The following is a 24,831-nucleotide window of genomic DNA, read 5'->3' on the forward strand; positions in this document are numbered from 1 at the left end:
TTCTTATGCTGTGTTTACGTTGACCCAGATTCAACTACATCTCAGCATGCCCACGGTTTTGTCATGTTTACATTACCTCTAAGTATACCTTGGCTAGAGCCAGAACTGGTCTCATTGCTCACTTCCCAATATATGACGCTCCACAAAGCCGGGCAGGAGCAAGCCTATTTACTGCGAGGTTATGGACTGCAGAAACAACACTCGGGCACAGCACTTCCATGTATAAACACAGCAGCGATGAAAGAACTCCACAGAGCTCCTTAATAACAAGATCCAATTACTGTGTATACATGGCGGTGCCAAGGTGAACGCTGTGCAAGGGACGGTCTGTATTCTGAAGCAGCTGGGGAAACCTCATTCCCTGGTACTGATGTTGCCAATTACCTGAACACGAGGCCCTTGACACACACTTCAAAGTAACGTGCCGTTGTCAGACTACGCACAAATGCTAATTCCGTCTCCTTTAATTTCTGCGAGTTTGAAATAAAATGAAGTTGAATTTGCGTACGGCAGCAGTTATCAAAGACAAAGCACGCCCGCCGCAAGCGCACCCACAACGCACAGTACGAGCAGCAGCATTCAGAGTCCATGGTTTCAAGCTAACACCAACAGACACAAATGCAAACAGCACACGTTGTACCTTGCATGTGTTGCAGGGGCACCTGAGCACTGATGTGAACATTCTGAAGGGCCGTGAGGGCATGGGTTAGGGCTACTTGAATGTTGGCAGTAATAAAAAGCCACTCGTTAGATCAGATTTGCAGTACCCTTCTTCTTTAATATTTCATTTACAAGAGGCTTTATGATCCTCAGCTGGACAGAATTTGACACAGGTGAAGACACTTTAAGCCAGTCCTAAAGACTCAGCTGTTTCGCATCAGGGACAAGAATGACTCTACAATTCACAAGCCCAATCCTTACAGGGTTGAGGCATTAAACTAAGCAATTATAACTGACCCCTTTTTCATGTATATAAACAGCAGAATGCATCAGTGGTCCACCTCACCTGTTATCTATGCAACATGTCCTAAAAGCATTTCTGATGATACTACAGCTCTACACTGTAATATGAAAGCAGCAAGGTCAGCGTACTGCAAAGCCTACTCATTTCTGTTTCTAAAGCCATAAGCACCACACCAGTATTGGGAAGCGAACAATGACTCACATGACCAGCATGGGGCCGTTTATGGCAGTGTGGAAAAACTGTCTTGGAGCCTTGCTGACCCAGTCTTTTACAGGAGTCTACAAGAGCACTCCACCAAATTCTGCACTCAGTTGAGGGCAATGATGTTTTACACTGCACTTGCCTTCGGCTGGCAGTGCGCCTGCCCATCTTTGAGCTTTCTGGGGAATGACACTGGCCCATGGTCTGACCCCAGCATACAGGTATGAATGTATCTGTGCAAGGGCAGAGAAAAATGCATTGCTCTACACAAGCCAACTCCAGGTGGTGCTCCGCCCACCTTCATACCGACCTGACCTGATACAATCCTATAGGAGGAAAATCGTTCTAAACAGAACTGCCCTAAATGTCACCTTCCCCTATACGGCTCGCAAAAGAACGATATCTCACAGAACGCAGACGTGGGTGAGGGCGTGTGCGGCCCGTGGGAGGTAGCTGCAGCATCGCCATGGGAACCGGAGCATCAGAGAGCCTCCACTTCAAAGGCGGGGCTCTTTCAAGGGCCGCCCGGAGTGAGAGGCAGCGGGTCGCCCTCGTCCGGGGCGATGACCTCACCACCGATCGCCTCGGAGGTTTGGGGCGAGGAGAGCGAGAGAATGGGGAGCGAGAGAATTGCTGTAAGAGCGCAGCTGCCAGCGCCTCACCTTCACAGAGACGGCAAGACACTAAATGCATTTTTCTAACAGGCATGAAATTCTCCCGAGATTGACATTTCAGCCATGAACGTGGCGAGGGGTGTAACTGGAATCCGACTAATCAGAACCGCGCATTGGTCTTTTGCGGCGGCGCTCCGGCGGCGAGCGCGGCCCTTAATTTTTCAATCTGCGGGGTTTCCTCGGTGCGATGGCCCTCTGATCACCTCCACCATCATCCATGCATAAAGCATCCAAAAGGCCAGACACTCGATTCCCTTAATGGGCCTCCCTCCACGGTGGAGTAAACTGGGGTGTGTGAACAGTAGCTCCGGCTGATTGGCAGTCTGAATATGGAGCGAACTGCCAACGATTGGATTCTCATTACCACAGGTTACCGCTGTGTTTTGTGCCCTACGTCCTCTGCCGCTACGAGCTTTCCAACGACGATTTTGAAACGGAGGAAGAGTCCACCGCACCCAGTGACAAGGGTCACTCCGTATACAATCGCCTAATGACTGTGCCAGTTCCAGAGGCGTCTGAGTGCACTTCTAGGTGAAAGCCTCTCCCGCAGGTTTATGGCCAAACAACGCTAATGACGTGACGGCTTTCTTGGCGTCTCCTGATCAAGTCCACTGCTTCCTGGAAATAATCCTGTTGCACATTCATACTGGGCGATGCGATGGCTGGCAGACTGGGGAATTCAAGTTTTGGGAGTGGCAGATGACAAGCCATGACAGGAGGGGAGTAAATTTGGTTTATGACTGTGGCAATGCCCCTCTGCAGTGGGCATAAAGAGTTATTAAAAGATTTTATTATCCCTTGCAGCAGTAATAACAAGCCAGCAAAGGGGGGGTGTCATGTTCCTCTTATTTATTTAGTCATGTTGACTAAATAAATAAGAGGAAAGCATTTGATTTGTTTCTCTTAATAAAATGGATAGTAAACGTCGTATGGCACCGACAAACAGCATGAGGTGGAATTTTGATGCAGGGAATTAAAATACGGCACCAAAACACAACCGTAAAACACGACAGCCCCCCCTGGTGTCAGTGCTAATATCTCCTGTGGTCAAACTGATGGTTCAGACAGCGAGGAAGCACTATTCACATTTTCAAACAATACCTCACACACACCTCAAAGCTGCACTATAAATCTATTCCCACCCTCATAAGTACAGCCCAGTGTGCAGTCTATCACGGTGACACTGTCCTGCAGGGCTCTGTACTTACTCATACAGCGATTTACACACTCCTGGGCCGTCACTCCAAATATTAATTGCTGACCACTTATGGTGGATATAATAACTTACATGTTTCAAGGGCCCCCAGTCACTACAAATGTGTTATCAGTGCTGAGTAAGTGCCACTATATCACTCTTAACTGGCGCATATGGCTGGCTACACATATTGTCAGCTCTGCTCCTGAACACTCACTCAGTTGGACTCCACGGTTTACTGCTCTGAGATCAGTGTGATTCTGCTGCTATCTCTGGGACCCCAAGCAGCCGTTATCTCCAACACCCCCAGGCCCAAGGGGGCACTGCAGAGGTCAGTGAAGGGGGTGGGGGGGAGGGGGTGGGGGGACGTTCAATCGGAATGCTGTGTGTCGCGTGAATCGGCCCATTACCCGCGCTGCATTTCACACATAGCATAGCACGGCCGCAAGCACATCACTCTCTCCGATTCCCCTTCCCCTGTGGGAGGCCGCACAGAAAACACGGACCAATCACAGGCTCCCGCCCGGCCAGCAGGTGACAGGGAAGATGAAGCCTGCTGGTGTCTTGATGGACTTCCAGTTGGGGCCCGTGGTCGGTCGCGTCTGGACGGGCTGGCGCGGAGCAGAAGGCACGCTACCGCTGCAAACCAGCCTGGTGACAGGAGGGGGGTCCCCCTTGCCTACTTCGCAATGGCCGGAGGACAATTTTGTCTGGTTCGCAATTGGTTGTTCTCAAGTACCAATCTGTTTAATAGAAAATTACAGGTCCAAGGTCATGGACTGAACTCATGGCTAGTAACAGAGGGCTAGAGGTGATTATTCACCTTGTTGGTATTTTTTCCCGCAGAGCACGAGTCCACGTGAAGCAGTTCCACGTTTTAAAAATCACAATGCACAGTTTCAGCCATTCAAAGGAAGATTGTTTTTTTTTTTTTACAGCAAGGTTAGGGTGATTTTTCATTAATCCGCTACATTGTTGTAATCTGTGCTCGTATAAAAACGGCGCTCATTTCATTCGAAGTGCACCACTGGAGCCAGTCTAATGACAGTAACAGCAGCACAAGTCAAACCGTGCGGTTGTAAAAAACACACCATGCGGTCACATCCGAGCAGCTAAGCGCAGTTCCAGCCTTCACGTGCCGCATCCCACAAACACAACATCATTTTCCTTCAGAGGTCGTCTGCAAGATTTAACAGCAGCTTCATCACAACGCTTTAAGTCAGCAACTCAGCAATTGACATTTTATCATTGCTATTCTTTTATCACTTGTTATTCATCCATAAAGCAGGGCCCCTTGCATGCAAAAACAGCGGTGAAATTTTACAATGTTTCTAGTTCTGCAATTAAAATCAAGTCACCTGCTATATCTAATGGGCCAGGAAAACTTAAGACAACAGGGGGTTTGCACTAATCTGCAAGTACTTTCCCGTAGTCCCGACACAAAACCACCAAAAAAATTTCACACGACAGATTCTAGCTTCCCACTGACACAAGACCGTCTGGGTGTACCCATAACACACTGGGGGAAGGGGAGGTGGGGGGAAGGGGAGATGGGGAGGAGTATGTGCATTAACCACTTTTACTTACAAGCTTCCTCTTCTGGGTAGGCTCAGTTCCTTCTGCAAATGAAAAGAAAGTATACAGTATAAGTAAAGAACAGGACAGACAAATAAATTAATGCCTCATATTAGAATAGGCCTGGTGTATCCATGCTCTGTGCGTAAGCAACACATCTGCCTGGGGACCAAAACACAGCTGACCACAATCTGCAACATTGCTCACTGGTGAGCGTGTCCTATTTGGGAACATGGGCCTGCTCAGCGGCTATATTTGTCAGTTGTTTTTTCTCCCAGCGATGGTGTCAAGTAAGCATGTGACATGCCCCCTCCACCTGGACCCATGCTGACTGACACCCACCCCTAGACAAGGTCCCATGGACAGACTTGACCTGTGAGCCAAATCAAAGGGGAGCATGCAGTTAACCTCAGACCCCCTTAAGCCTCCTCTGACTGTGGCCCCTGGCGTAAAAACACTGCCTTCTGTCGCTCTGTGGAGTGACCCAGATTCCCCTGTCCCCTGGAACAGAGGCGCTGAGTCACTCAATTAAAAATTTAGCGACGGGAAGTTACTTCAGAGAGTTAGGCCCAGTTTGGCACTCCGCGGGCTTGCGGCGACGCGCAACGCTACGGAAAGCAAGCGTGTGGGGAGCGTGATGTGTCGTGGCGACACACAGAGATTCCACTGGCAGCCTTTTAGAAATAAAGGCTGTTATGCTGTGGACACTTTGGACATTTGGACAAAGGATTGCACTATAAAAGACCTACTGTCTATGACAGTACCAAACTATTATATATATATATATATATATATATATATATATATATATATATATATATATATGATGTAATAAAAATACAAAAAATCAAAAGCACGGCCTCTTTTGATACCAAAGGTGACCCTTATAAGAAGCACACAGTCCTCTGCATGATGGTGTAGGTGAGGGAAGTCAGACCCTAAACAATACTTAAATATATATACTTTAGTCGCTGGACTAGGAGGAAGCCCTAAAGTCCTGCACTATCCCCCAAAGTACAGCCTATTGCTGTGTTTTGCCTGTGCTTCTATGGCAGTAGATTATGAATACTGATTGTCAGAGGCCATCTTCGTGGGTTGAGGCCTTGGCCCCCCAACTAGGCGATGTGTCTGACTCAAGGCGATCAATAAGAAAAGTCATAATGTTTATTGCACGCTGAAGAGACCATTCTTATTCTCTCTGGATATATTCACAGAGTCAATTTCAAAGGTAATTGGAAGGTCTGTCTGAGTGGTCCTGAAGGCGCAATAAGCCAGCAAAAAATGTGCAGTGTAAAATGCTGTATTGTTGACTGAAAGCAGGAAGGTTGTGTGACATTAACAAGGGGTGGGGAGGAGATTTAGAGAATTATAACAAATTTCTTAAATTTAATTATGTTAAAAAAATTATGCAAAGTTGAGAAACTAATTGTGTAACATAAGGTCTCACAGGTTTTTTTATTTCACCAAAATGTAGAATTGCCTTGGTGTGAAATCTTGTATTGTGTTCACGCTGTCCTGTATGGTTTGACATTACATGGTCATAACACTTGTTATGACCATATTTGTTTTCAAAAAAACATGACTGATCTTAAAATGGCCAAAACTGAAAAAATTATGGTAGAGTAACACAGCATGAAGACATGTTCTAGTGATCCTGTTACTAAATAGGCAATAATTATGGGTTACCAGTAGGGGGAGATGTTTACACTTTCAAAAATAGAAAGCTGTGCAATATGATGAGTGCAGCACACTGTACAATCTGACCATAGGATCCTCACCTCTGTAGGGCAATCAACACCATGATTATTAACAGAACAGAGAAATCAATATTAAATCAAATCATATTAAACATGAATTACAGACATGGGTTGTAACTACACTCAGACTACTCAATCTGGAGACATGGTGATAATATCTTGTGTCTAGTTTTTTTCTGTACACAAATTTATGAAAAGGAAAAATATCTCTCTTTAAAAAATCTGACAAAAATAAATATACATAAATAAAATAAATTAAAATATAAAATGGAAAAAAACAAAAAATGATAACCTGTTTTTATTGTAAAATGATTGAAATAAAACTTTATACCTCCTGAATAAAGGCATGCATACATACATGAATCAATGTTTGAGAACACATGAATCCCCTGTATATGCTGAAAGGCAGCACAGTCAGCAGAATCCAGATTAGGGCCTGCTCCCCACAGTCATCCATTACGGCTTAATGTTTGGCCCCCCCTGCTGGTTTTAATTGGAACAGGGGCACTATTTCATTAGGAAATGGGACCAAAGTTCACACGGCTAATTACACAGGCAGTGTGATTTACACTAATGTAGATCTCTCCAAAGTCAGCCTCGCTGGATGCAAAAAACCAAGCTCTCAAGATTCAACAACCAGCGCACTGGCTAACCACCATCCGCTAATGTACAGATGCATTTCAACCCTAGAGTCAAACATTCATTTATACATCACTGCAGACAAAGAACACCTAAATTGCTTCTGGAATTTTCCTACAATTGCAATAAGCACAGCAGTTGTATCTGAAACAACAGAGAGGATTTCGCAGATACAAATTTTTTAATCTGAACTTTTTCTTATTGTATCCAACATTCATTTCAGTCAACCTTGCCAGGTCTTATGACTTAAAAAGAGCACTTGACTACTTCCAACTGCCTATTAACTGCCTAGTGACTCCCACCAACTTGTACTGTACTGTACATGTAAAAAATATATACCATCATAAAAACATCTTAAATCTCTACAGCATACAGTATGCAGCTAGAAAATGGTACTGGTCCATTAGAAACAGCATCAAGGCACATCAAAGGGCAGCAGACCTGGAGTCACGGCTGGACTACCTCACCGTTTCCGGAGAAGCTCCGCTAAGAGTGTGACACAATATCCATGAAAAGAAGAATAAAAGATCACACTCCTGAGGAACTGTGGTTTGGCGACAGCTATGAGAGCATTTTGCAGCGGAAAGTGACCATGACAACACTCTCCCTCTGGGTTTCTGATATACCTGAATTTCAGAAATAAAATTACTACTGAAACGCAAATAACACATTTGCATAAACCTGGGGAAGAAGACTAGAAGTTTTTTTTTTACCAAAAAACAATAAAAAAACCTGATAATGGAAAGCGTGGTAATTATGCATACCACTAATGTAGTAGCACACCAACAGTAACATACAATATCTACATTAGGCGAAGACAAATTACCCAGCATGCGCAGACTGATTCGTTTTCCACTTCTTGTGTTTTAATTAAGCCATAAAGCCGGATGACTTAATGAGTCAGAAGAGTAATGCCTTCCATCACTGCTGGTCTCAGGCTCATTCCCCCTGTGGTGTTGCAGGTTGTGCAGTATGACCTACAGTGTGTGTGTGTGTGTGTGTGTGTGTGTAAAGGGGGGGGTGAGGCAGCGATGGGGGTCCGGGTAGACAGACGAGGGTCATGCAGTGCTTCATCTGGCTTCTGCCCAATACGTAATTAGCAAAGAGGGTGAAGAGTGCTGTGCTTCCAGACCCAGACACACAATTCACCCAAAAAGGCATTCGGGACAGCCTGTGGCACCCGGTCCGAACAGGAAGACATTCCCCTCGGGGAAGGGAGGAGATTCGCCCGCTTAATCCAGTGCTGAGATTCTGCACACCGAACGCCTGGTGAGACTGGCGCAGCCTCTCCTATGGTCGGCTCAGGTGTGTTGACACTGTTCCGCAGGCAATCAGCTGGGAGATTAAAAGATGATTCCAACACATCGACAATGCTCAGAGTCTGTGCTTAGATCATATTTCGCTCCGAAAGCACATACGCTGTAACATGCAGTTACGTCCCCGAAAAAACAGCGCCCTGGCGTACGGCAGTCCACTTTCAGTCCTTTTGTTATCATTATTATCAGTTACAGTCCCAGTGTGTACCCATTAGACCTCCCCCAGAGTACCCATTAGACACAGTGTCAGCTCGGAGACAGAGGGGGACAGCACACCAGTTAGAGATTAGTACATTAGCGCAGGCAGAACACCCAGGTGTAAATTGAGCGAGTCGTGCCTGGAAATGTTGCGCTGGTAAGATGCCAACTGGGAATAAGTGACCAGCCCTCGTACAGCACCATGCCATTGTCATGCCCTGCCAGCTCTCTATTTCAGGAATGGGTGGGGGGGGTTTGGCGACTCGTCTCAGGAAGCAGGAATGTCACTCACACAGAGGGGGGTGGGGGTGGGGGGAGGAATGGGTCTTAGATCATCTTCCATTTCTCTCAGCTCTAACAAAGGCAGGAAAAGGCCCTGTCAACTGTAAACACACCAGGATGCAGGCACTTGAGCTTCTGCATACTGATGAGTCAGTGGTATTGTTGTGTTATAATTATTCCATAAAAAGTTAAAACGAGTTCAATTAACAATAAGCATAATTAAACAAAAAATTAAACAAAAAAGCCCAACTTTATTCATTTAGTCACTGCATATCCAAAAATTGCTCTGAAACAGACCGAAAACAATAAATAAGTGATCCTGCTACAGTGGAATAAACTAATTTAAATTCTTACAACTATTTATTTGTAACTGAATGATTACTGACAGAAGTTTAAAATGCCTTTCTCTGCTACCACATTGTCTCCTGTTGTAAGATATCAGCAATATGATACTGATGGATTTCATTTTTTTCTCCTGACTTACCTTTGCAAAAATAATCTTTTATATTTACACACATACAGAAAAGACGGCCATAAGAATTGCCAAACCTCAGCAGAATTTGTTTCAGAGATAATCAGAAAGAGATTAAGGCGGCGCTCTCTCCCTTTCTCTCTCTCATGTGAGACAGTAGCAGGTATTGACAGAAGCCTTCAAAACGGCATCTGGCTTTGAAGACATCTCCTCAAACGTTCACTGAAGTTACATCTAAATGATAAAACTTTAAAAACGTGCATTCCTCTCTCTGTTTTTCCCCTCCTCGTGTTCTACTGATCTGACAGGAACGTGAAACGATTCAGGAGAGCACAGGAAGGCTGTTTTCTGATTCAGGCAACGGCACTTGCCAACTGGGAGTTTACTGAGAGTGTAGTAAATCACTTCCTCTTTCCAGTGGCTGCCTGCGCTGTGTCTTTATCCCATACCCTTCCAGTAGGTCGATGTCATTGGATGACCGCTACCAGGAAAGCTCCACGAGTCCTAGACACGACATCAAAGCCGTGGCAAAGTCTCTGAAAGGGCCTTCTCGTGAGGGATTATTAATAATTCCCTTTCATTTTCCCCCGGCTAGTTCATCCTTCTTAAGATCACAAGTGCACATGGTATGCAACGCTAAAAACGCTGACTTGCAGGATAGGCGGCCGCCTCCCTTCCCGCATTCAGTTTACACCACGGTTCGGATGGGAAAAGAAACATCCAGGCATGTTTGGATTGCAAAACAGCTCTGTTTCTTGGAACACCTTCCCCCTACGTGTTCCAGCGCTGTTGACTTGGCCTTGACTGAGTTTTCGAATTAATCTAAAATGCCCTACACTTAGGAACATGTTCGACTGGACTCTACCCACGTCCAGAAATTAATGATGCATGAACCTCGGGGCAACTGAACACCGCAAAGCTGTATCACATTTGAAATTTTCAATGAATACTGCGATTGACTGTAACACGTGTACAGTTTAAGAAAATGCCAGATAAAGAAAAATCTATTATTTCTCGGATTACATCTACAGATCTGTACAAGATCCCATTCGGATCCGTGTTATGCGAAAAGACTGGCATGGCACTAAAACTGAGGCAAACATGCGCATAAATATTTCTGTATGGATGTTCAAACAGGTCCATTCTCTCAGAAATGAGCTCCAAAATGTCAGAATTCCATGGTTCCACAGTAAGAGACTAAAGGGAATGATCCTTTGGTGAGTTCCATCCAAGTACTGAGAGGCAGGAGGGAAAAAATAAGAAATAAGAAAAAATATGCATAATGCAACCAGCAGAGGAATGAATTCACCTGCTCAAAGTTGCGCATCAGCCAATAATGACACCAGTCCAGTGAATATTAAAAATAGATTTTTTTAACAGTGCTAGCAAGCCAGTTAACATCAAAGAAAAGGGACTTCATTCCCTCGGTAGACCAGATGTATTTCTCAGGTGAATTGTTAAAGCTTTTCACTGTACTTTGAGCGCTTCACTTTCCGCAGTCATTTCGACAATTACCGGGACAGATGAAGTATGAACATTGTGTTTATTTCCACCTACTCATAAATAAAACATTTACTAAAACTTTCAAAAGCTTAGCAGGTCAGTGCTTGTGTGCTGCCTGACGTATGATGGACCATTACTTTTCAGACAACCTGTCAAAGTCGGCACTAATGTCTAAAATGAATTAATACATCAAATGAAATGTTGATAGAACTTGCTTTATAAAAGGCCACTGACAATAAGCAATATCCTATCCAACACATGGTTTTCTGTTGATGTTTTCTTATTACAAGTAATTCCATAATTAATGATAAGGTAATTATTATTATACAAAGCAAAATATGTCATTGATCAAAGGAGAGAAGAGGCATCCACACAATTTCAAAGGAAAGTCTTTATTAATCCCTGATACTGAGATGAGAGGAAATTTTAGTCATGGAATTAGATTATAAAAAACTTGTAAATGATTATCAAATCAGACATTCTCTATATCACACTGTTTTGACTCACTCTTTTTAATATATTGTTAATGATGTTTAATGTGTTCCTCACACTTGCCCTGGACTGGCCCTTTTCAGTTCTATAACTGAGATAAATGTATGATCTAAACAAGCAGTGTTTAAATTTGTTGGTGAAAAATTGATTAGAACTTCAATAAAACTTTCATTAAGCCCCTACTGGCTGATACGATCTAAGGATCAAGCAGAACATATTTAAAAAGCAATCACGAATTTAATGCAGTGCATCTATTTTGTCTGAACTTTCATCTTTTTTAACTTTTTTTTAACAAATGAAAAGGAAAAAAACGTCATGTAGCAAAGCTGGGGTTAATTATTTATCTGGGGAGCTTCCTGGAGCGCTTTCCTCTGAGCATGACGTGTCTTTTATGCAACCTTTTGCTCACAAAGCAGTTATTTTTTTCTTAATTCCATCAGAAAAAAAGGGATCCATTTTAACTTGTCTTCCTGAAACACAGGCACTCCACTACCCATTGCACAACGTGAGAGAACAATGAAAGCACCGCATGACCACTGTACCGCAGAAGATCAGCAGGGCCCACCTTTGCAGTGTCACCAGACAGCTTGGCCCTGAGAGCCGCTATTGAATGAGGTGATAAAAGACCCTCTAAATAGGCTTAGAAACCTGTTGCATAACCGCACAAAAACGACAGAGTCAGATCGCAGACAGAAATATTAATCTCTTCGACTTCGTGATTCCCTGACGAGCTAAACCTCATGAAAGGAAAGGGATGCAAAGTCATCCCGTTTTCGCAGAAAGGAAGAAGCCCGTAGCCTGGCTCGCCAGGTGACTGACAGCTGCCAGGACTCAACCAATAACGACTTGCCAGCACTTCACTTGCTATCATGTGGCAACTTGAAGAAAAACAAGTATTTCTACACTCAGAGAGGGGTGAGACTTAAAACCAGTGTAAACTCCATATAACAGTATGGATCTTTGCATTTGAGCGAAAAAGAAGGCGGTGGGGGAGGCGGTGAGGACTATTATGCTTGCTCTTAGAATCCTTGCCAGGACACGTCTGAAAAGAGTGGATCAACTCTGGCGACCTCAGCCTCCTGCCTCCACTTTCCTGAATTTAATCATTCTGACAACACACTCCCAGGCTGTGGCAAGCTGTGGCTTTATGAATGAAATGGAGGGGGGGGGGGGGATTCCTCAAGTCAAGTCTGGAGAGGGATATGCGACTCTTAAAACGAGAGAGCTGAGACACGAGTTAGTGGTTAAAATGGAGACCTTGCTGGAGCACGCCCAGCCCCCCGGTGTCATATTCCATTCTGCGCTACTCCAAAGGCACGCAGGGTTTTCCCAACGCGTGAGGGACGGCACTCAGACAACCACAAGATCTCACTGCCGGTCATCTTGTGGAGAAACCTCAACCCAGCAGCGCCTCCACTCCCAAAAGTTAATGCGCCTCATTCACCAAGACTCCTCAATAAAGGACGCTTTGTGATGCTTGGTGAGAAGCACTCTATGGACACAGGTAGCATGCCATTACCTGGCTTCTCTGGCTTGGTTGGGCATAGTGTACTCATGAAGGAGTGGTGCTTCTTTCATGAGGAAGATGCCTCAGCTACTCAAATTGATGAACAAATCTCTTGCTTCAGGGTGGGTTTTTTGCTTCAATAAAAACAATATTATTTACAATATAAATTGAAAATATGAGTAGAAAAGATAAAAGCGGAAAGCATTTATTTATTTATTTCAGTTTAATTTTATATTTAATATTTTTACCTATTTTGTGTTTAGTATTCAGTTTACAAACTCAGACAAGAGGACATACAATACACATTCCCTTTGAACACAACTATGCTCACAGTGGCCGTGGTCATTATTTCCAACATAAAAAGGCGCCTAAACAGATAGTCCCATTCTCTTCATTGTTTTCATCATGGGCTTCATTGTCTTGTTAGTAATCAATACACGAGAAGAGACTGAATAATTGTGTTCTGTGATGAAAACGAGATTTTCACCCTGAGGTGCTTCAGTTTATACGCATGTGTTCGAAGTAGAAATATTCTTTACTCAGAATATAACTGTTCTCTCATGGCCATAGACACAGCAGTGAGTAGACATGTCGGACTGCTTTGCCGGACTAGCTGAAGCCACGCTACTAGGTCTGGTTACATTTCCATAGTTGGGGGTCTTTTCTGGCTGTAGCCTGTCACAGAGTTACAGGAGTTACATCACTCCTCACACCCGCTGCATTACGTCAAGCACACTGTGCAGCTCACATGAGTCTTTCCACAGGACACGTCTTTGCCCAGAACCAGTTCAAAGTATCCCAGGAGACACTGTCTTCAGGAGGGGAAAAGCGGCGCATTTTAGGCCATCTTATCTCACCGGAAAGAAGAAAACAAGAAGCCAACAAAAACAAGAGAAGTCAAGCCTATATTAATCATGAAATAAGGACTGAGCAGGGGGCAGAGGGTGATGCAACAAAGAGGTCCCTTTGATGTATGTAAAACGACCCTAAACACGGTCCATATTCACGAGAATAACACAGCGCCTCTCCAGCATGCCAGACACAATCTCACCCGTATTGATTTTCACCTTATCTATGGAGAGAAAGGCAATCTCTATGGCAAAGCAAGCCATTACTGTGGGGATACTCCACTGATCCGTTTGCTGACATTTCAGCATCTATCCGAGGGGGAGCAGCCTGTCACATATTTATCAACCGGCTGCTCCCAGAATCTCTGGGTGATGGAACCAGATTTCTCACAACAACAATGGATTCTGCGGGAGCAGATTTGATTTCTCTCACCGACAGGCCCCTGCTCCACATTTCAAACAATGCGGGTAAAAGCACAGGCGGTTCGATTTCCCCGGCAGGTCATTTATCCTACTCTAGACAAAAAGAGGGCACCTTAATGAAGCCGAAAACTAAATGAGGGAAAAAGGGAAAGCGGAAAAGAGAAATCCCAAACCTGAGGCATTATCGAATGAGAACTCCCTGTGAAATATACTCACTTGTTGATTAAAAGAGTACTGATAGAGGGACCCGGCGGGATGACTCATGTCACAGGTGAGGACCACTGATAAGGTGGGCTCTGCAGACATCTTGATACTGTTCAGCCAAAATTCTCTTTTTATTAACTCCAGAGCACAGACAAATTACACATTAATACATACAAAGTAAAGCTTGCACTTGCCTGAGGCAACCTGCAAAATATGACCACACTTTGCACCTGGCAGAAGAAAACCAATGAGCACAGATCACACGCAATCCCTCAGATATCATTAAAACGAGATCAGCAGTGAGAAACTTCCCCCACCCCCCCCCCCCTAAACGATGCGTTTTTGCCTCCTGGTCTGCTTCACGAAGGGGGTGGACAGTGACGCGGGGCGCTCTAATCTGACAGCCTTTCGAGTGGAGGCGGGAGAGTGCCTCAGATCAATGTCAGGTTCCGCTTCACCTACACACAGCCGTGCTCAGTGGCCAGGAAATAGGCAAAGGCCAGAGAAACACATTGTGGTCGGGGATTAGGGTTTGTTTGCTCAAAAAGGTCCAGAGGCATGGATTCTGCTCGTCGATTCAGCCACACACTAAGCAAACAGAAAAGGGCAACGGTCAGAAACACATGTCAGAAACACAGACAGCTGTATGCTGACATTATATTGCAGACCTCACTTGCCACGGCAAAAAAAAAAAAAATCTATCTTCCTGATTTAAGGACTCAGTTTTTTTGTAATTTCAGTGATCTTTGCATAAGGATGCCGTGTGTTTGCAGTGGTGGATATGTGCTAAAATAACAAATCTAAAAACACACACAGCAGAAATAAGTTACACAAATCTCTGACCACTTTACGAAAGCCCCATCCCCTGAATCAATGAACTTTATTTCTCGCGTGCTTTTACAGGGCAAACCCGAGGTGACCTACTTTGTCAGCTTTAAAAATCTTTAAGGTCAAAGTCTGCCGCATAACGCGACTCGAAAAACCCTCCTGAAGTACTGTGGTGACCATCCCCGCATTGTCTCCAATCAGCTCCATCTAATTCTACATGCGCAGTGCCATTCACCAGGCGCTGCGGGCGCGAGACGGAGATAAGGACGCGCGCAATGTTTGCCAAGAGCCGCACTCATAATGCTGGGTTATCACTGCCTCAGCCAGACAGGCTGCGAGGGTATGCCACGTCGTGAATACAAATAAACACGATCTGATAATGTCCAATTCAATAAGGAGATTGCATGATATTGCCAATCTTGGAGCTGGGTTTATTTTGACGGCTGCGAGCGTGCGCATGCAGACGGGTATTCTGCGGGAGATGAAAGGCCGAGGTTACGTCTCCAAAGTGCATTCTGGAAAATGTAGATTCCAGGCTCTTCCTGAAATGTTTAGCGGTGAATGGCTGGCTGAGAGCTCCTGATGGACGTTCCCATGAAGTCAGCCGGAATTCCCTCGTGACCTTGAAGAGCCGTCCTATTTTCATTATTATTAGACGCCCTTAACCAGGATGACTTACAGAGTATACATTTTATCTATTTGTACAGCCAGGAGTTGAACTTGCAACCTTGATCACAAACCCAGCCCTTTTACCACTGCACCACAAAACATATTAGGAGAATATTGGCTTTTCGATATTGTGCTAGGCACCCTACTGCACACTGAAGCAAAATCTTTTCAGATGGACAAAATAATCTATTCTCTTAATGCAGTCGATCAAAGCTAGACAGATGATGTTGTGGACCAAATACAGATGTATTGGTGGAACATAAACGCATTACCAACCACAGGTCACCCTGACCCCTCCATATTTATTATCTAAAACCCATTGGTTACACCCTATTGCACTTAAATAATCCACACATAACACCGTGTGGAACAGTACAGTCTTTAAATAAAATCTCAGTGGCAGTGTTCTGTAGATCTGGTGCTGTTTGCCCCCTTGTGCAGATCATCTCTGCTTCAGCTGTGAATTGCTTTTCACACTCAGAGCTATGCTGCAGAATGATAACAGCTGACACTTCCGCATTTCCACCCAGGGCCATGAAACAGGGACAACAGTACCTGCACAAATTCCTCGGAAGTTGACTCACGGAATACATTAGATATATCTTACTTTTACATGCATAATACAAGAGGAATTATGGTCTTATGTGAATAAACTACATACTGCACATGCATTGTTCAACATGTAGTAAATACACCATTAATCAGTTAAAGTTGATAAGTGTGGAATGATTTGTCCTCCATATAGAGACAGACAAATTCTGAATTTGCCCAGGATGTGGGGATATCCTTTTTTTTTTTCGCAAGGGCCTGTCAGGTATCATTAACGAATATAAGGAGACAGGACCATAGTTTAACATTTCGCATTCCATTAAGTCACCTCCTCCACCTCAGTGTCCCCATTTTCAGTGTCCCGTATCTTTCGGGCTTTACTTAAAACAGAGGTAAGAGCACTCCCTCCTGGCCCGCTGCTGGTATTTCCATTACTTAATTTACACGTTACTTCCGTTCTCTATCATACTAATAGGAAACTACAAGGTGCTGCAGCTACTGTTTCACCATCTCGCAAGTCTTCCCAATGGAGTAATCACCTCATACATGATTACATTATGTCTTACAATTAACATGTTTGATGAATTATTCAGTATCCAATATTAGCTCATTAATGTTCTGGAACTTTGTATTTTACCCCTCAGTTAGCATTGGTCATGACGGCATGCAAGTACGTACAGACCCATGAAGGGGACGAACGCAGGGCGAATACATCATTGTGTCACAGCAAATTTCACCCCAACTCAAGTGCACCATCACAGTTTCATTTCATTGGCATTCAGAGGTGTTAGCAATGGTGAGAAAACAAGCAAATTAATTACAGAAAACTAAATATAACCACACGGTTGCCAGCAGGATCATTATCTACATCTAAAAACCAATTACTACAGCGCATCTCATCAAATTGTGCAGGGACAATACATTTTTTTTTCCTTTCTAGCTACACCAGCAAAAATAAGCTATAATGCTACAAACAAATGTAGTAAGCCTCTCAAGAACAGCATCATGTTTAACTGTATTGCCTTAATTATAAACTAATACAACACAGAAATCAATTTATTCTAATTAGGGCTCCAGCAAGTAGACTACCTGTTCCAATAATCTATGTGAACAGTAGGCTGTAATGCTAGTAAATCTCTAGAGGTTGTAAGGGTGCATTCAGTGTGGACTCAGAGAGGTAGAACAATAGAGGCAGAACATGCCATCCTTTTCAAAAGAAAGGACAAATAAAAAGACTGAACCACCTGAATGATCACACTCCTCTATGTAAACCCAATGCGTTTTGGCAACTGGGAAATGTCAACCATGAGAAAGGTGTTGAGAAATGTCAAGATGTCAGAGAGCTTAACATGTCCTTGAACACAGCCGTATCTAGTTTCAGAGGCTTTTCCTATGTCTTCTCCCACACGGCTGTCTGAGTATCTCGCGGTATTCTGTAATATCCGGACACTCTGTTGCGCTGATGAACACATACAAGTGAGGAGGGAGAGTTCTTCACCCACAGGCAAAATCCACACTGAGAATCTGGGCAAAAGTGACCCAGTGCCTGGAGAAGCCACCCCCAGCTGCATTAAGACCACTGTGGCAAAACACACCAGTCAATGACAAACAGGTGTCCACGCAGTGAAGTCTCTTTGATCCCACAGCAAACCTGGGAGAGGGTACTCAGAACATTCAGCAGGGTGGAACTACCGATGAGCGTCACACCGTTATCTCAGTTTTACTGGGAGACGTATCAGCTGCTACAGTGCCTACCTTCCTCAGCATCCCGCAGCCGAAAGACAGTAAAGAAGGGATGATCAAAGGCGTCTGCTCTTGCATCCCCCCACCCCACACTCCCCCACCCCATCTCTCTCCCCCCCCACCCCACCCCCCCCCTTCACGGCATGCCATGCATCTCTTTATGTGGAAGCAAGTTAACCATCTCTGCTCTTTGTGTGAGGTATTATCTGCTCAGAGACCTGGCACCTCCAGAGAAGTGCCTTACTGTACACTCCGACTCGTTTAATAACATTCCATTTCTGTCGTATGCTATCCGTGATCCACAAAGAAAGCAATGCAGCGCACAATAGCTCCAAGCAACACGGTACCACTTAGCTGAGATTAAGGAAGTAAGCAATTGCCTTCTTTCACTGGGAGAATAGAGTCCCATAAATTTTTCATGTGTGGAGAGTATGCTTTTCAAAAAAAAAAAAAAAAAAGAAGAAGGGGTTGCCTTGAACAACTGAAGAACAGACTCTGGGTGTCTAACACTGAAATGATGTAGCTAAAAAACGGTCTTAGTTATGTGCCCCTTATTGGAGTGCATCCAAGAATATAAATAGACGGTAGTACAGGAAGTCACGCTGCTTTGCATACCATGTGTGGTAAAAACGTTAGCACACCGAATGGAGAGGGGAAGGTTGTATTAGAATGGAAATGAAAACAGACCAGTATCTTATCAGAGTTCCATGCTGCTCTGCAGATTTTTTTTTTTTTTTTTTTTTGCAAAGGTGGTCTTTTATGTCAGCCTCTCTCAATCTTGAAAACAATCTTTTTCACCCAGTGCTTCAGAATAGCATATGTAGAAAACAGCACATGGGGGGGTGGATGGGCGAGTGACAATGACATTGCCCCAACCGCATGGCACACGTTTTGTGGGAGAACATGCATGCGCATGAATGTGATTCAGGCGTTCGGTTATTCATTGCCTTTGGCAGCGAGACCCCTTATCCAGGGCAACCAGCATAGCTGGAACACGGCTTATCCGCGCACACCTGTGAACCGAGCCTGCCGGAACTTTCCATTCCACGCCCAGGTCCTTGACCACTTCACCACGCTGCCAATGTAAGGCATGCCTACAACAGGTAATTCTTATCAGCTTTTGGCCGGGGGGGGGGAGCAAATTCAACTTAATGTTTTGCATGCACCTGACAAACTCATTTACATAACACAATGCGCCTGGTGCCCCCGAATCTCCCCACGTTGGGAAGGCTTGTTTGTTTTACAATCAGACCCGGTGAACTGACAGCGATCGGAGTGCGCAAAGCAGTTCAGCCGCTGCTGCTGCTGCTGCTCCTCTGAAGGCCAAGAACAAAAGAAGGGGTGACAGCCCCCCCCCCCCTTTTAAGTTAATACAGGCAACAAACGGAGCTTTAATGAACAGCTTCTGCGAGGCAAATTGCCAGTTTGGTAGCCCTCTGATAAACACACGCGGCAATTACGTAAAGTGTTAATGGCCAGAATGGCACAATCCTATAATGATGCTATCAAAAAAGAAAACAATGGGTCCAGGATATCTAAGAATGGAACTCGACAGCCTTTGCCAGAGTTAATTTCTCCCTTCTAGTTCTGTAATTGGAAGGAAACACCTTTTGTGAGGACACTGTGAATTTGCTCGGTTGGAATTTTGTAATCCAGTTTGCCCAACGCTTTGTTGATAATGTGAGCAAATTAAAAAGATGAAGAAAAAAAAAGGAAAGGCCAATCTCAAACAAGCGAGCATTACCTTTCAATCATTTTCAGTTTGATTTATTATTAAATAATGCCAGAACATTAAAAAAGTCACTGCGTTATATTTTTTTTTCTTTGACTCATTTGCAGGACATTAGTTACTTTCAATTAACGCGGAAACGCGGAGACTTTGAAAATCAGGAAAAAAAATCTGCAACGGGTTTAACATCAAACGGCCCTTAATTCACAAACCACCCTTTAATTTGTTTACCGAACGTTTAGCCCAATTAAACCTCTTTCCTTTTTAACTGGCGCGCACAAAGCGGTCTAGACGCAGTCATATAGTGCCACAGTATGGCAGCTGCTGACACTTGGTCTGCTCTCTCTCTCTCTCTCTCTCTGAGGGTGTCGGGGAGGACAGCATGCACGGCTCGTTTGTACGCCAGCATTTCGGCATTATCCCCGAGGCTCAGCCAGACATAAGCCTCCCATTCACAAATCGGAAGAAGTTGCACCCCTGCCTGTCGCTCCGCGCCCTCGCGTTGCGACAGCGGAGCCTCACGGGGCTGAGCTGCTCTCCGTGAGGCGTTTCTGGATCAGCGCAACACCATTCAAACCCCACAGGAAGGCAGGCGAGTGTGAACACACGCGTTGCACTTTCTGCCACGGCGCAGCTGCCGCACACTTACTACGATCAATCGCCTCTACAGAAGTGTCAACTTCAGCGTTGGGTCCACCACCTCAACAGTGTCAAATGTACAGTGCATGTCACGCCTGACGACAATGCCAGTAACAACACATGTGCACAAATACAACACCAATGCAGAAAATGTTTCTTTTTTTCTCTGAAAAATTCTATTGCAGATTATGCAAATGATAAAGAAAATCAAGTGATCTTCCACAATTGCTCTCCCCTGAGCAATTATTTTTTCATTGTCTTCCATAAGATTGTGTGGAATAAATGAGGCTTGCATTCAGACAGAAAATAATTCTACATGTGGTAATATACAACTGCAAGTGATATTCTTACGGTTATCAACATAACATATGCAGCACAACACTCCTTTCTTTTCAGTTGTAAATCTGATGCTATGATTAATCTAAACGTTGTTGTAGAAAGTGACACTTCTCAACCAATATACAAGTACACACACACACACACAGGCAGACACATACTGACTGACACACACAGACACATCCACACACTAGTAGACACACACACAGACAGACACAGTAACATTCTAATGCTTCCCCTTCACACAGGCAAGTGTTAATAAAAAGGTATAAAACTCCTGGCTGTTAGCAGCAGCTCCCCCCGCTGAAAAACCCACTCGCCAAGCACACACCGCAGCCACAAGCCCGTCGCCACAGAAACGCCACCGTCCCCCCCCCTACCTGTAGCCCTCTCCTCCTCAGAATACTGGACTCGTCCATGCTACGGCACGACACCTCTCATTCCTTTCTACCGGCGCATAGCCATGCTGCACTGCCTGCCAGTTCCACCACGCTAAATCTGATCCCAGCAGCTGCTAAACACTTACATCACGGCTTATCTGATTGGAGGGGGGCGGTCAGCTGACGCCTCCCCCTTGGTTCTCCTCTCCTGTAACTTCAGGACAGTGAGAGAGAAGGGGGGGGAGAGACTGTGTGTGTGAGCGAGAGAGAGAGAGAGAGAGAGAGAGAGGGGCACACAGGCAGTTCTGATTCAACGCAGCAAGTGGGGGGCCGTGGATTCATTTCCCCAGAGCAGACATGCTTTTCTACGCCCTGGGTGACCATGGAACAGAAAGGAAATCCTGCCCTGGATTGTTCTGGCTCTTAATAACAATGCTGCCAGCATCCTGCCTGCCCCGGAGCCGGCGTGCAGCGCTAACAGGGGTGCTGCCTGCTGGTTCTTAATTCGCCGCTCTGCTCCTCCTCTGGGGTGAAGATAAGGGGGGCACCCGGGGGGTCAGGCAGGCCGCAGGAAACGGTCACCGGCACCTTGGAACTGGGGAGGGCTGCAGCTGGGAGCATGGGGCGGAAGAAAAGGCTAACAATACCAGCGCCTGGAGACGCAGCCGGGTAGCCAACCAGAACTGCCCCGAGAACACTTCCCCTCACATGATACTGCGTGTGGAAACGGAGTGTGGGGGGGTCCCAGTGGGGCCATTAAGGGGTGAAAAACACACCCCAAGATCAGCCAAGCTGGCTCATCTTGTCAACAAGCCCTTCACACTCCTCCCCTCCACCCCCCCACACCTTCTTCCAAAACTCAAAATCATTTCCATAAACACCCATCCGATCTCAATTTCGAGCAGCAGCCGGCCGTCCCCCCTGAATGCTTACTCGCTTACAAGTTGTTCTGGCACCTCGGCAGACTAAATTATCGCCCTGGTCGGGCAGTGACTGAGGCTCCTCTTTGCCGCCGCCGCCTCTGCGCCTCGACCCAATCTGAATTATTAGCATTTAGAGAAATAAGTTGCGCCGATTTCCATCACGCCGCTTTCCATCCGGCAATTTCACAGTCCGTTTCAGCCTGTGTTTTTCTTCCCTTTCTCTGCTCTCTCCCGCGCTCTCATTTCAATTCGTCGCGACCGCTCTGTGAATATTAAGTGTTTCTCCCCCGTCCCACTCCAGCCCGGGCTCAAGTGATTTCTGTTATCGAACGCCGAAAAAAGGAGCGACAGCTACCTTTAGCCGGAAAATCCACAAAAGGTCAGGAAGGCGACCAGCAAATAAACTTTTTTTCCACCCTCCCATCTCTCCACAAACCCTGTACCGTTAGGACAGAGGTCGGAATTCCATTACTTTGCACCACCAAAGATAAGCCAGACTTGAATTCAAAGGGTGGTTGTGCATAATCCAGAAATTCATGTGTAAAGATCTCATTTAACACACTGGAACCGCTGCTGTGAAAGAGGATGAACGGAAAGTCACCTCTCCGTGTTTGAACAATGTCACCACTTCATCTGGTGGGGAATGAGACATCCTGCTACATTCATATGACTGCTCTCGAATGAGCACTCTCCGTCTCGGCCACTTAAAGGAACAATTACTAAATTCCTTTTGAAATCCAACTGAAGGGGAGACAAGCACAGGAGTACGTCGGGGTGAAGAAAAAACAAATCCAATAGGTGAAGCTGCCTTTTCTTACACAGGAAAAAAACCCCATAGGCCTGTCTGATGAATGCCAAATCAGCACATCTCTGTACATTTCCATCTACACATTCAAAGAATGGTTTCAGGAACAAAGCCTCTTCGCTTGCGTACAGGCCGAATCGCAATTGCCTGGAAGTGATCTCATTGACAAAAACAGGACTTCAGCAACGGTGCTCATTTCCTGTGGATCCGCGGCAGGGCACTCAATAGGCAATTTGCGTGACTCAACTTCCACGGACGTCCGATTAAAAACAACAAGCGAGCGGGACAAAACCGTGCTGCTCAATCGCTCATTCACTGACAGCAGAGCCCTCGGGGGAAAGCACCTCATTGTGACCGGAGTGCTCATCTGCTGCTGCAATGGACACAGCACAGCAGACCTGTTGGCCTGGAGGAAGTGCAGGGGGTTCTGGGAATTATTTCCTCCCGGCAGGTGGGCGGCCAGAGCAGCTTCCTTCCACAGGAGAGCAGACTGGGGGATGGGGTTAGAGGGGGTTTGGGGATGGAGAGGGATGGGGTTAAAGGGGATTGGGGGGATGGGGGGCATCAGGACAGCGCGGGATGCACAGAGAGGGAAGATTGAGTAACCCAGACCCATCCCCCCTCTTCCCTGTGACCCGTGTCGGAGGGAGGGGGGAGACTGCCTTTCCTTTGACAGCTTCAGACCCACAAAGCCAGCGGATAGAAGAGACTGCACATACACTACACCACCCGATACCATCAAGCCATCTTTTCTAGGGGAGTCCATTTATCAGACATCAGCAAAGTTTCAAAGAGGCACCCCAGCCTCCACTGTTTTCACAAGTGACTGCAAGCATACACAAGGCAAATGAGGGGGTTGCCTCTGCATTTCTCAAACCACCCAACTGTGGTGATTCCACTTGTCTTGGTGTTCTTAAGTGAAAAGAAACAGGCACTGAGAACACACGACAGTTCTGTTTTTCATTTCTCTCTCTTTTTTTTTTTTAATTGGCTACATTCTAGCCCGTTGCTTGGTTCTGTCCTCACTAGGGAGGCCCTAAGGCGGCGAAACACAACAATGTCACTTTGTGACTTAATAACATAGTGAAATCGGAGGCACGGGGGCAAGCTTGCCGCCACTGAGCGGTTTGTCAAAAGCCTGACAACTTACCTGTAACCGGCTCCACAGGAGAGGGAGGGGCCACCTCCGCACATGTCCCGTTTCTGTGTGCCGCACTGTACTGCACGAGGTGACTGCGATCCCTTTCGGGGACCCAGATAACAGAAAGATTGATTTCAAGGTCACTCCCCCCCCACCAGCAGGTGATCTTGAAGGTGTGACACAAAAAAAAAAAATAAATAAATAAAGGGTGAAATTTTATGAGCATTCTGTGCCGACGCTAGAAGTCACGGAGCTGAAAGTTTCACCTTGGAGGGAGCCGTGCGATTGTGCACGCTCTCTCTGCTGCACCGAGGAACACCGGGAGTCACGGCGGAGCTCATCAGTGGACGACCTCGACCGGTCGTGACTGAGCGCGACGCCCGGCAGGAGGCTTTTCAATCTCGGCCTGCTGAGTACAAAAGAGCGGCGCGTCCGACCTTTCGGTAGCTGCGCTCCTGTGAAGCCGCGGCACATGCCGCGAACGACCTTCAGATGACCCTTGAAAGAGCATCAGGTTCTGGCTCAGCACCCCTCAGAGAACACCCCCCTACCCGTAAATCCCCTCCCCTGGACAGAAAACCTCTGCCCCCATCCTTTGCTACCTATAGGAGGATGGCGCACACTGCGTGCAACGCCCCATCACCTGGTTCCTCTGACCCAGACCTGGAAACAAAACAAGGAACCATGGCGTGGAGACTCTCACCTACAATGGCTACATCTGTGTTGCTAGCGCGGTTCTCTGCAGTACATTGGGTTAGCAAGGTTCCATCACCTCTCTTTTTCAGATGACTACCAGTGAAATGGGAAGACAGAGTGCCAAAATCTATGTGAACTGAACC

At 45.7% G+C, this 24,831-nt stretch overlaps 1 protein-coding gene across 7 annotated transcripts in view; it reads right to left on the reverse strand.

Annotated features, from left to right (window-relative positions):
* The window catches only part of mast4 (microtubule associated serine/threonine kinase family member 4), a 145,556-nt gene that overhangs the window by 68,998 nt on the left and 51,727 nt on the right, over nt 1–24,831 (reverse strand). For all 7 annotated transcript variants that reach the window (XM_036530123.1, XM_036530122.1, XM_036530120.1 and 4 more), the window contains exon 4: nt 4,622–4,653. In XM_036530123.1, the coding sequence (XP_036386016.1) occupies nt 4,622–4,653 (32 nt within the window). The remainder of the gene's footprint in view (nt 1–4,621; nt 4,654–24,831) is intronic.

This window comes from Megalops cyprinoides, chromosome 5 (assembly GCF_013368585.1).
Source record: "Megalops cyprinoides isolate fMegCyp1 chromosome 5, fMegCyp1.pri, whole genome shotgun sequence".
In the NCBI taxonomy this organism is placed as follows: domain Eukaryota; kingdom Metazoa; phylum Chordata; class Actinopteri; order Elopiformes; family Megalopidae; genus Megalops; species Megalops cyprinoides.